This window comes from Molothrus aeneus, chromosome 5 (genome assembly GCF_037042795.1).
Source record: "Molothrus aeneus isolate 106 chromosome 5, BPBGC_Maene_1.0, whole genome shotgun sequence".
NCBI lineage: Eukaryota > Metazoa > Chordata > Aves > Passeriformes > Icteridae > Molothrus > Molothrus aeneus.
Genome location: NC_089650.1, coordinates 66,707,318 through 66,719,497, shown reverse-complemented (window position 1 = coordinate 66,719,497; position 12,180 = coordinate 66,707,318). Strand labels below are relative to the sequence as shown.

Below are 12,180 nucleotides of genomic sequence, written 5' to 3'. Positions count from 1 at the left end.
ACAATTCCCAACTTTGTGTGAGGAGTTACAAACCACAAGGGTTTGAGTAGAATGATAGTTATTCGTCACAGGGTGAAAATGTAGAATTTTGGGGATTTAGAATGGGGGTTCAAGAGGCAAGATGGAGGAATCTGGGCATGTCCTGTCCTTCTTCTCCTTCTTCTTCTTCTTCTTCTTCTTCTTCTTCTTGTCCTCCATCTTCTGCTGTGATGGTGACACTTCTGGATTGGTTTAGAGTAGAGCCAGACTGTCTAACATAGGTGATAGGTATTGGAAAATTATTGTAAATAAAGTACAGGTAGTTCTTGGTACAAAAAGCCAACACCACCCCAAGGGCAGGGACTGTGCCACAACCCAACCTGCTGGACAGATCTCAGCAGGTCAGAGAAAGAATGGAATAGATAAGAGAAAATAAAAACCCTGAAAAGCAGAGATGAGGAATCTCAACTTCTTCTTCAGTCACGGGGCTGGGAAACAAGACTTTTAATACCTCAGGGGTCATCTCAACCACAGAAACCCGAGAGGGTGTCACCTCATACTGGTTTTGCAGAGAAGGGCGATAAACGAAGTTTGGATTTTCAGACTGCCACCCTCCAAAGACAACGACCCCGCCATGCTCAGCTGGTGCCACCTTGGCCGGGGACTCACCGTCACACTTCAGCCCCTGCCGTGCCAGCCCCCAGAGGAGGGTGCCACAGTGCTCACAGAAGGTGGGGCTCTTGTAGTTGTACACTTTGAAGCGGTGGGGCATGTCGATCTTGAACCTCTCCTTGTGGAACTGCAAGACAAAAGCCAGGCTGAAAATCCACTCCTCATTTCCACCTCGGCTCCATGTGGAAAACCAAACGTGTGCCACAGAAGTTGGTGTGTCTACTGCTCTTTTATCCTTGGTGTGACTGCCAAGCAGAAATTGTTTGTCAGGCACACAAATTTTGATACATAGTGACTGCAATTCAGAGGGAATTGGGTGATTTCACCCCTGGCCTTGACCAAAAAACAGCTTGTGCCTCATCAACATTCCCAGCCTCCCCTAATGCTCAGTGGGAAAACATTGGTACTTTTAAAAATCATTCACCACATCCTGCAATGGATGTCTACATTTGTTGTCATGAATCACTCCTTGGAAGAGCCTGTTGTAATTCTTTTAGTATGAAAGGTGATGACAAAGTTGGTTACATCTACCCTGGAGATGTCAGAAGAGAAGGGAGAGCAATCTCATCTATAAAAATTGTAGGAGAACAGGAGCCAGGGTGGGACTGAGAGTAAACAGATGTTGTAGGACACAAAGTGAAGGGAATAGTCCTATCAGGAGTTTAAGATCTGGTTTTGCCTACCAAAAAGAAAATTTTAGAATAAACTGGCATGAGAAAAACAAAGCAAATAACAGCAGAGACATCAGATCTCCCACTGACTGTTTCAGATAACAAAAGCACAGATTTGTTCAGGCACAAATCTGAAAATTCAGCCTCATGTCCAGCCTAACATTGGATAGTGAAGAGTTTTCTCCAGTAAATCTCCACCTTGTGTCCATGACTTCACTCTGACTTATACTTTATGCATTAGAAAAATGTCAGTTCTGATTCAGCAACTGCTTATTCTGCAGCTGCATTTGAGTAAATCTTAAGTAGGAGGTAATGAAATCACTGGGAACATAAAAAGCAAAGGGCACAGATGAGGTCACAGAGTCCTTAGCTCAGTAGGTCCTTTTGCTTCATCAGAAGTTGCTTTGCAGTGGTGTAGGAGAGATCTGAATGACACTCAAGACTTTTTAAAGGGAATCATAATAATAAAATAAAATAAAATAACAAATAATAATAGTAATACGACCTACCATTGTTTCTCTGCTATTGATTGCTGATCCTGTACACTTGGCTATTACTTTATCAATGCACTTCTTATGAATGGCAGCGTTACATTCTGCAACAGCAAGGGTGTCATGGTGTTAATAAAGAAATTTCTTAAGAAAAGATTAAGTAAATAATGACAATAAGAAAACAAAAGAACGTTTCTTACGTCTGCATTGATAGCCTTGTTTATTCAGACCCCTGAAATGAACAGAGCAGTGGTTAATCCTGAGTTGTCTGAAAGCCTCAGTAGAAGAAAGGAGAGCAATAATTATCAAAGAAGGAGCTTTGCTTTTTATCACTCTTTGTAGAGATTATTTAATTTCATTATCCGTATTTAATCTAATGGGGGAGTGATTCTCTATGGTTCTCACAGCCTTTTCAGCACACATCCACATCCTGAATTTCATGATATCCCAAACAGAAAACTGGACCGATGAGAAATACCTGTGCATTTTGCCAAACCCAAAAATATTTGTAAAAAAATAAATTAAAAAGTGAGGGGAATTTTTTACAGCTGGAATTACAACTGCAAACCACATCCTTAAAGTGACGCAATAACTCCACACGTAAAATGCCAAGGGTCTTACAGGAGGAGCACAGATACTTAACAGGGAATCATGGAAACTTTGAGGTTGGAAAAGACCTTTAAAATCATCCAGAAAAGACCTTTGAAATCATCCAGTCCAACCATTAACCCAGATCTTGCCCATGTTGACCAAATGTTGCCCATTTCTATGTCCAACACTAAGCCACATTCCCAAGTGCCCAGTGACACCAGAAAGGGTTCCTGGGGTTAAAAGGAGAAGAAGCCCAGATCCTTTTCCATTTACCAGACAAACTCGTGGCACACAGAGCAGAAGGTGGGCTGTGGAAAGAAGGTGGCTGTGAACTCATGGCACTTGACGTTGTGGATTTTGGCCTGTTTGATGGCTCCCCTGCGCTGGTGCAAGGAGAAGAAGCTTTCAGTCTCACAGTCAGCCAGGTCCTTTGCATCTGGGAGGAGAGGGAAGGTATTTAAGTGTACCCTGTCCTGATCAGGTGCCTTCAGAAAATGCAAATTGCTCAAATACTACATGACTGAAGCTAATGATTCACTCATGGTAACGAATGCTCCAAGAAATATCATTTTATGAAACCCACAAAAGTCTCATTTGGATGGCTTTTATCCACCATTCCTACACTGGAATGACTTTAGACTTGGGATACTGAGCTCTCTTGAGTATTCATAGCACTGCTCTTGAAACCTAGAACAAAAATTTCCCAAGGAGAGGTAATTTAAACATAAAACTTTGACTTTGTACTGCACTGAAGAAGCATGCCCTAAAAGGATTACATAAAATAATTACTGATATATGGACACAAACACATGTGTGTATATATATATATTTATGGGTATTTAACAGAATCTTTTCTGTGTGCATATACATTTGTCAGTAAGCAGATATTTTTGTCCCAGGATATTCTTCTTGTTATTTTTCCATGCCAACACTTGCCTTGCTGTTTGCTGTGCCCTTGCTGTTACTCACAGTTATTTAAACTTTTTAGGACAGCAAACAAACCAACTCTGACTTCACGTGCACTTCTACATGTGCTTGTGCCTACAAATCTGAAATTCACATAGAAAATCAATCTCTGCTTAGTTTCACGCCTGCACTGCACAGTGAGTCACACAGGTAACCTGTAGGAACTGGCTCCCTGTGTGATCTGATGCTGATCTTGATATTTGTTATAGAAGCACAACTTGCATTTTCTATGCTTGGCCTTCCTAACCCCTTTTAACACACAAACAGCAGTCCAGTCCACATTAAAGGTAGGGATGGTTAAGAAAATATCAGCATGGCCATGGCTGCTTTCAGTGATTCTCTGTTTCTATGATTGGAAGAGCCTTCCAGATATCTGCACCTCACAGCTACACCCTGCACCTGAGGGTATGAGAATTCTGGCAACAAAGATGGGAGAATAAGACCAAGCATTTGAATTAAACCCATTTCCTTCAACAAAGAAGCATGCAGCCTTTTCTACAAGAATTTTTCCTTAATAGCCAACCTGAGGCTGTTCCCTGAGGCCATTCCCTCTCCTCCTGTCCCTGTTCCCTGGGATCAGAGCCTGACACCCCCTGGCTGTCTCCTCCTGGCAGGGACTTGTGCAGAGCCACAAGGTCCCCCCTGAGCCTCCTTTTCTCCAGGCTGAGCCCCTTTCCAGCTCCCTCAGCCCCTCCTGGGGCTCCAGCCCCTTCCCCAGCTCTGTTCCCTTCTCTGGACATGCTCCAGCCCCTCCATGAATTTCTTGCAGTACATAAAGCAGAATTATTTCAGAGGGAGCTGCCTCCTTATGTATCTGTTCTGTCTTGTTTAGCATAATGGGAATATCTGCCATTTAGTGGTAAACCAGCCAAAAAATATGCCTTGCAAATCACAGAAGAATAGTCACCACACAATAAAAAATCACTTTTCTGGAGTTTTCGTTTCAAGCAGTTAATGTTTGTTGTCATGGATCAGTCAGTAATAACATAGGCATTGCTTTTAATGAAGGCACCATGTCTGCCCCAGAGCCCAGGAATCACAGCCATAAATTAACAAACAGAATCACTTGCCACTTATTTCCAGGAAGTATCTTGCATTCATCAGCATTCGCCCTTGAGGCTTCAGTTCTAGCTGGTTGAGATAAGTGAAAAACAAGAAAAAAAGTCCATTAAACAGTCACTCAGAGAAGGAAAAATCTTTTCAGATGACTTTCAAGTGATCTCCTTTTCCCACTGGGAACTGATGAATAGCAATGAATGCTAATTTTCAGGTTGCTCATACCCATGTGAGGCAGCAAGGTAGGGTAGGAGCAGCTACAGAGAGAGGAGGCTGGATCACCTCATATCAAACATTCAGAGAAGCATGATAGGAAAGATGAATGTGATTAAACCACAGAAGATGTAGGCATCTTTTTTGACACCAAATTAGGACCACCACTATCTACAGAGAAAACTTGTTCCCAATGGATCCTGCAAGGGGAAAGTGGAAGCAGTTCAAAAAACCCAGCCAGCTTCAGACAGGTGATGCTGAAATGTTTTAGGCACTCAGTTCTGCAAGTCTAACTCCTTTACAGTCAACCTGAGGGATGCTACAAGCTCATTATTGTGGTGCCATGGTCCAGTTGAGGTGTTGGGGCTGGGTTGGACTCGATGATCCTGAAGGTCTCTTCCAACCCAGTCATTCTGTGTGATTCAGGCATTTTTTGGGGCCTTCCATCTGGACTTGACAATTCCTACCTACCTGACTCATCATCCATAAGTGCCTTTGGAAATCTGAATCCACTGGACTATGTATAAGATGGATACTGTATTTTAAAGATTTCTGCCAGGATCTTTCTTGCTTGGACTAGCAGGGAACAGAACCCCTCATTCAGCATTCTTGTGAAGACTGTTCAAATTTACGCCACCATAACTTCAGTGATTTTTAAGGAGTTGCTCTGACATAACTCTGAACTCAGGCAGCTGTGAATCAGCTGCTTGATATCAGATAAAATTTTTAAAGCTGTTTCCCCAGAGAACATAAAATAACTCATGTTCAGCCAGTCATACTAACATTTGTTCCCAGTGGGTTTCCTCAGCAAAGATTAATACGTGGGCACAGCTCACCTGAAGCAGGATCCTCACTAGCACAGGGCAGGTTTCAATTAAAATAAAAGTGCCAAGCTCTTCTTTTCTGACAAGTCTCTCCCTCAAGTCACACCCAAGTAGCCTCCAAACATTATTCCAGCCAGTCCCCACTGCGCTGCGTGGCATGGACACAAGGACACCTCCCCTTACCCTGCAGCAGCTCCCCAGCACATCCTACAGGAGAAGAGAGTGATGCTCACCCATATCTCTGTCTTCCCATTGCTCTTTTTGCACCTCTCTGCCAGCACCTTGAGCTCCACTGTGGTCTCTGAGACCATTTCAGCACTTTTGTCCTTGACCACGATGTGCATGACCCGGCCATTGTTGATGTGGGCATCAAAAGTGCTGTTCCAGGGTGGGTACATGGTGGGCTTCTTCTGCACATACACTTGGCCATTCTCTGTCAAGAGGGAGAACACAAATCCATGCAGTGAGGGCAGTTCATGAGACCAAATACAGACATTTACCCTAAAAATGTAATTTCCACCCTTGACCCCACCAGTTCTGCTGGGGAGATCTCTAATGCTGACCCCAACACCATAAACACCCTCTTCTAATCAGGTGAATCCCATCCCACACAACTACTTTGTTTATCACCTGTCCCAGGGCACTGCAAAATGAGACAGGTTTGCTTCAAAGCCCCCAAAATCTGGGTGCTCTTTGGGATTAATGTCCAGCCCAGTAGCCAGCTAAGGGATGTTAAAGCATGAACAGTCTTGCAGACCTGTAACTATCTCACAGGGATGTAGAGTTTTCAATGAAACAAACTTTCCCTAATGCTTTAATTCCTCTTCCTTCACAGCATCTTAATATGGCGATGGGTAAAAAAATGGGTATCTCTGAGGTTTGCAGAGGGTTCTCCCTAACTGGTCTCTCTGAAAAGAGTCTCAGCCAGATTTATTTATCTCACAGAGCCAGTTTTACTTCATACAGCCCTGTAAAAGTCTTGGATGCTTACTCAAGGTAAATTCTCTATCACACTTACTCTTTGCAAATATTCAACCCATCAAATGCTGAAGCTGAAGGAATAAGAGGAAAAAAGCAGCAGACCTGACCCCTGTCTAAAGACCCTGCTGCTATTTCCAATAATTCCAGATAGAAAAAAACATTCAGCTGGAAGGTAACACATGCTGAAGAAAAATTTTCCCTAAATGAGAGGACTAATTCACAAAAAATCTGAGACAAAAATGAGACATAAACTTTCCAGCATCCTGGAAAACAGAAATCCCAGTAAAGGACCATCATTTCTTTGCTGCATCAGTGAAAAAGCCACAGATGTGAAACACAGCACTTGCAAAACAAGTGCTTTCATTTGTGTTGCACTCCAGGACACCAGGCTTAAATAAACAAGCCCTGGAATGTGAATGAACTGCCCAATATACGGGATCAGACAGTCACCCCTGGTGCGTCCCGCTGACGGCTGTGGAATTCTGCCAGGGATTAATCTAACCCCAGGCTCCTGAAAAATGAAATTGCAACTGTCTTTCCCGGGGAGCAGCTTCCACTGTGGCTGGGAGAGCTTTTCCTGGAGGCTTTGCTGAGTTCAAACACTGAGCAGGAGCCTTCATGAAGCAAATGTCACCAAGGCAGGTGGCAAAATGGCACCTGGCCAGGTGGCTTGTGAAGGCAGAAGCCACTTTTAAAGGGCAGACTCTTTTTATATCTCAGAGGCACACATAATTTCTGAAATATTTTGTCATCAGTTATAAATTGCTGTAGCACCTCCAACTGTATGGAGGTGTGGTTTGTTTTTCAGGTTTTTTTTGGTTGCTTTTGTTTTTTCAGATTGCATTATAATGTGACAAGGTTCTTTTACAAAATAAGCAAGTGGAAAAATGTAACAGGCTGCCCAAGATCTATCCAGAACTTCTGAAATTCTTCACTGAGGTCTTGTTGCGACATCCCTGTGTCCACAGAGGATGTTCAACACTCTCAGATTCCTGGGGACCAATGACCTTTTTATTATGGCTGGTTGACAAGGGACAGCCTTTGGCATGAACCCAAACTCCCAAATTCCCTGTTTTTGGAAACACATTTATCATCTACCACTGTTCTGTTTGTAAAAACCCAGCCAACCAACCAAACAAAACCAAAACCAAAAAACCCCACAATTTGCCAGTGCTAAACATAGAACCACGGAATGGTTTAGGTTGGAAGAGACCTTAAAAAACTCTCCAGTTCCATCCCCCTGCCATGGGCAGGGACAACTTCCACTAGACCAGGTTGTTCCTTGGCCTTGAACATGTAGGCATGTCCTGCCCTGCTCAGCAATCATTTCTGCCCTTAAAAAAATTTTCATGGCCAAGTGTCAGTGCACAAGGCCAGGATGATTTGCATCTCTCACTGGCTGTGCAGCTGGTCCACTCCTACTCCTTGGTCATGCCAAAATTTTAGCCAAAATTTGTATATCAGGTATATATATATATGTATATATATATTATTTTTTAACCCATTACAAATGAATAGCAAGTGCTTTGTCAAACCAAGGAGCTGGAGAGCAAATTATGACCAAAAGAAAAATGATCATGAAGCAGGGGTAAGACACAGTTCAGTGGTGGAACTGGCAGCATTGGATTAACAGCTAATTAATTATTGGAGGTCTTTCCCCATCTTAATGATTCCATGATTCTACCTCAAATATACGTAGTTAATGGTTGTCTGGAGACCTTTTGCCTTCTTGGAGCCTGTTAGAGCATGACAGCTCCTTGGGATGGTGAGCATTCCTGGAATTTGGAGTCAGGCTCATCTCCCTGCACGTCAGACAGAGACCTCTGAGTGGTCTGTGTGGTCAGGGGGGAGCTTTTCCAGGGTGTGATTCACCACACTCCTCATGGATGTGTTCCTCAGGCTGGGATTGCTCACACATCACTACCTGGGAATTACAGGGTGCATGGATTCCATGGTGGCCTCACTTTCCTCAGTGCCCTTAAGGTAAAGGTGTCCATCCACACATTTAAACACCTCCAGCAGATTAACACCTCCCACAGGTGCTTCAGCCCACCGTAGGAGGGGAGGGTGAGGTGGAGCAGTCCCAGGAGGTTCACTGATGAGATGAGTGCCTCTGGCTGTCCCACCATGCTCTGAGCCATCACCAGATGAAATTACATCCCAGCAAACAGAAATCTCCTAATAGCAGAAAGTCACTTTCCTGCACTCAGTCCTCAGTAATGGAGAAAAGTTCCCTCAAACACAATTTTTTATTTCTTGTTGGTAGAGGATTTATTATAATAATAATAATATAAAAATTAGTTTTAATTATTACAGTAATAATTAAAATAAATATAATTACTATAATGATTACTGACTCTGAGGAGCAGTAAAATTATATCCCTTAGAAAATACTTTTGTGTTTGCTGGATACCAGAAAACACTTTCAGTTCTGTGTCAGACAAATAAATATAGGTCTGTTCTGACCAAGTTGATTTTATTCACTTTTAAACTGACACAGATTTCAATTTGAGTTATGGCTTTCAAAAGCCTCATTAAAGCAAACAGCCAAGCTCTGCACAGAGCTAAAATAGAATGTATTTTCTGATAAAAGTGAGATCTTAGGGATATCTTGTCATGCAGTATTTTCTTTCCTTTTGAATTTACTATTCACCACATCTTCCATTATTATTTGAAGTATCATTTAAGGCAAGACAAAGTTCAATGTGATAAATGCTGACTCTTAAACAAAAAATGAACCCCAGTGAAATACTGAACTATTTTAAAATTCTAATTTTTTAAAACTACTTTAAGATCCTCTGGGGATTACAGTCATGGGGATTCTCAATAAATAGGGATTTCTGAGTGGATTTTATTTTTCAAAGAATCACAGCAGTCAAATTAGAAATTTATCAAAGATTTAAGCTAAATATCAGCCAATATGAGTAACTCCTTAACACTGAAGGTCTTGCTCTTCATGATTCTTCAAAAGCACAACTGGAGAACTTTTCGTCCTTTCACTGGAATTATTTTCATGCATAAGACATAGAATAAATGTTTTCCAAAGGAGGACTCATCAGTGTTGCTCAATCAGGATAAATGTGCAACAATCCATAGATCCAGACACAGCAAACAGCTTCTCAGGAGGTTTCATTTTCAAACCTTTTACACAGCACAGCAATTACACAGATAAATTAACTATTTCTGCAGAGACTGGGCTGAGTACCTTTTTTTTTTTTTAATTATGGAAGTGGCTGGGTCTGTCAGTTTCCCCCAAAAAAGTGATTAACAAAGATGGCCCTGCCAGAATATTTTAGCGCACTCAGATTTCACCCGTCTGGAGTCCCACTGACAAACCAACAACTGGTCTTGGAAGGGTGAAACCAAATACAGCTCGGCTCATCTGCTCTGTCACATGCTGGGGCTTGTAATGCAGCTGGTAATATCCTCAAATTGGAGATACAGATTTGCTTGGCACCATCTTAAAATCAGATTGCCTTGCAGACCACACCAAACCCAAACTTGCGCTGTGCTGGGACGCACAAAGGGCTTCACCAATCTTTATAAAGTGGGGTTGGAAATGGATGATCTCTGAGGTCTCTTCCAAGCCAACCTATTTTATGGTTCATTCTAGTTGCCCACACAGAAGAAATGACACAGAAAAGCACAGACATGAATTATAGAAGCCCCCATCCATGCTCAACCCCTCCCCACCTACCTGACTCCACAGCTTCTTTAACCATCACGGCGCAGTAGGGGTTAATCACCTCCCCCTGGGATGGCAGGTAAGGGCCACTGTCATAGTTGGACAAACCAATCCTCAGGAAGGGAGACATGACAAGTCCTGTGCCAAACAAGAGACAGGCAACACTTGGGACAGAGTCTAAAACTTCCCCTGGTTTTGAGCACCCCTTATCTCCGTCGGGCAGCGGACGCTGGCCGCTAGTTATCCATCCAGCTGCAGCCTCTCTGACTTCCTTCCACGGACTGAGCCAGCACTGCTGGACGTGCCCAAGGTACTGGAACTCAGCTCTTGGCTTAACCACGGAGCTGAACTCATCACAGGGCTGGGAAAACCCACAGGAGCAGCCCTGAGCACTTCACACCGACTGCTGGGAATGAGGATGACAATGCACAGGAGTCACAAATCAGAGCTTGCTTGGCCTGGGATGAACCTCTGCTGTAACTGATGTTGAGTCACATCAAGAACCTGAATGCTGTGGGCGTAGAGAGGGGTTTGGGAATACTGTTGGAAGCCTGCAAGCTGAATATGAAACTGTGAAATAACTGTGCACTATTTATATATGGCATGGGAAGGAGCTCAGGCATTCCTGGGTGCTGAACCATATTCACAAGTGAAGCTATAAAGAGAAAGTTCAGCTCATATGAACCACACTGTATAGACAGTGAAACAAAATACCCCACCAGAGAAAACGGCACCTCAGGATTTATTTTAAGCAGCTGAAAACAGAAACAAATATAATCAAGGTGCCAGGAAACACTACAAAACCTTTGGGCTGAAAACTACAAAACTTTCTCTGCAAGGTCTTTCAAAGCCTTCAGAGAGAAGATTTACTGAAACCAGAAATTACTAACTGCTGTAGCTAGTGCCCATCATTTTACCATCTGGGCCCAAAACTGGGATTTACCACCCAACTTTTGTCTCATTGTCTGAGCCTGTCATTCCTGGCTTCTCTTCCAGTCAATGGGGAGCAAGAGGCACTTTGAACTCAGCTGCAGATGTCTGTCTTGGACCTCCAGAGTTAAAAGCCATCAGTGCTATCACCAGCTGTTATCTGTCAAATATACTGACAAGGACACATTGTTCAAGCACAACAGCAAAAGGATGAATGACTCGTGGTGTGGGATGCAGCCAACTCTCTTCTGCATTTTACACATAAAAAATTATCTTTGTGAAGGGAAGCTTCTCTAGCCTCACTTGGAAGAAGTTCCTTGTGTTTTGCTGGGAATAGCATTTTCTTACCTGCGAATGGTATTTTCCTGACAGATGAGTTCAGTCTCTGAGAGGGGCTTCTCTTTTCATCACTATTGTGGACACATGGAAAGGTTTTTTTCAGCTGAATGAATATCTGCTCCTCTGGCCAGGCTGATTTCAAAACCTGCTCTCTGTTCAAGGACACAGGAGGCAAGACCATCAAGGAGAGAGGAGAATTTGAGGAACCAAGATGTAGCCCTTTGCTTGAGCGTCTTCTCTCTTCCCCAGCAGTGTGGAGTGATGAGTTTCCATCAGCCCCTCGTACAAAAGTCTGGGGCTGCTACAAAACCCAGAATTCCAGAATAACTTTTTGTCAGCAGATGGCCAGGTGGCAGGTTGTTATTCCACTTGTATCCTGATCTGATGAGATCTTCTCCTTCCTCCTGTTTTATAAAACAAAGACAAACTGCTGCAGTTATTGCTGGGACTGGAACACCAAATCTTCTGGCTGAGCATTCACAAGCACTGAGCACTCACATTCCAACATTTTCTCACACAGATGGCTCATGAAGCCAACTGTCCGTGTTCTCTGACAAAGAATTTGCCTTCCCAGAAGGTTTCCCTAAATTTACCACTCTACATCAGGCCAATTTATACAATAAACAGCATCTGAAGACTCTCGTTCCTGTTTGAGGTCCTGGATGTGTTAGCCAACAACCAGGCTGAGTTTTCAGGAAAACAGCAAAAAAGTCAAAAACTCTCTTGAATACTGCACTCAAAAGAGAAGAAAACCATCAGAAGTTTGGGGGAAGAGAGGATGG

The 12,180-nt window shown here is 43.0% G+C and overlaps 1 protein-coding gene across 1 annotated transcript in view; it reads right to left on the bottom strand.

Annotated features, from left to right (window-relative positions):
• Positions 1 to 11,439, bottom strand: part of PRKCQ (protein kinase C theta) — a 37,725-nt gene extending 26,286 nt beyond the window's left edge. Inside the window, exons 1-8 of the mRNA XM_066550082.1 lie at positions 11,408 to 11,439; positions 10,142 to 10,267; positions 5,697 to 5,896; positions 4,441 to 4,501; positions 2,678 to 2,840; positions 2,014 to 2,045; positions 1,832 to 1,917; positions 649 to 778 (exon numbers count right to left, since the gene is read on the bottom strand). Coding sequence (XP_066406179.1) covers positions 649 to 778; positions 1,832 to 1,917; positions 2,014 to 2,045; positions 2,678 to 2,840; positions 4,441 to 4,501; positions 5,697 to 5,896; positions 10,142 to 10,259 — 790 coding nt within the window. The 5' untranslated portion in view covers positions 10,260 to 10,267; positions 11,408 to 11,439. The remainder of the gene's footprint in view (positions 1 to 648; positions 779 to 1,831; positions 1,918 to 2,013; positions 2,046 to 2,677; positions 2,841 to 4,440; positions 4,502 to 5,696; positions 5,897 to 10,141; positions 10,268 to 11,407) is intronic.
• Positions 11,440 to 12,180: the final 741 nt, after the last annotated feature.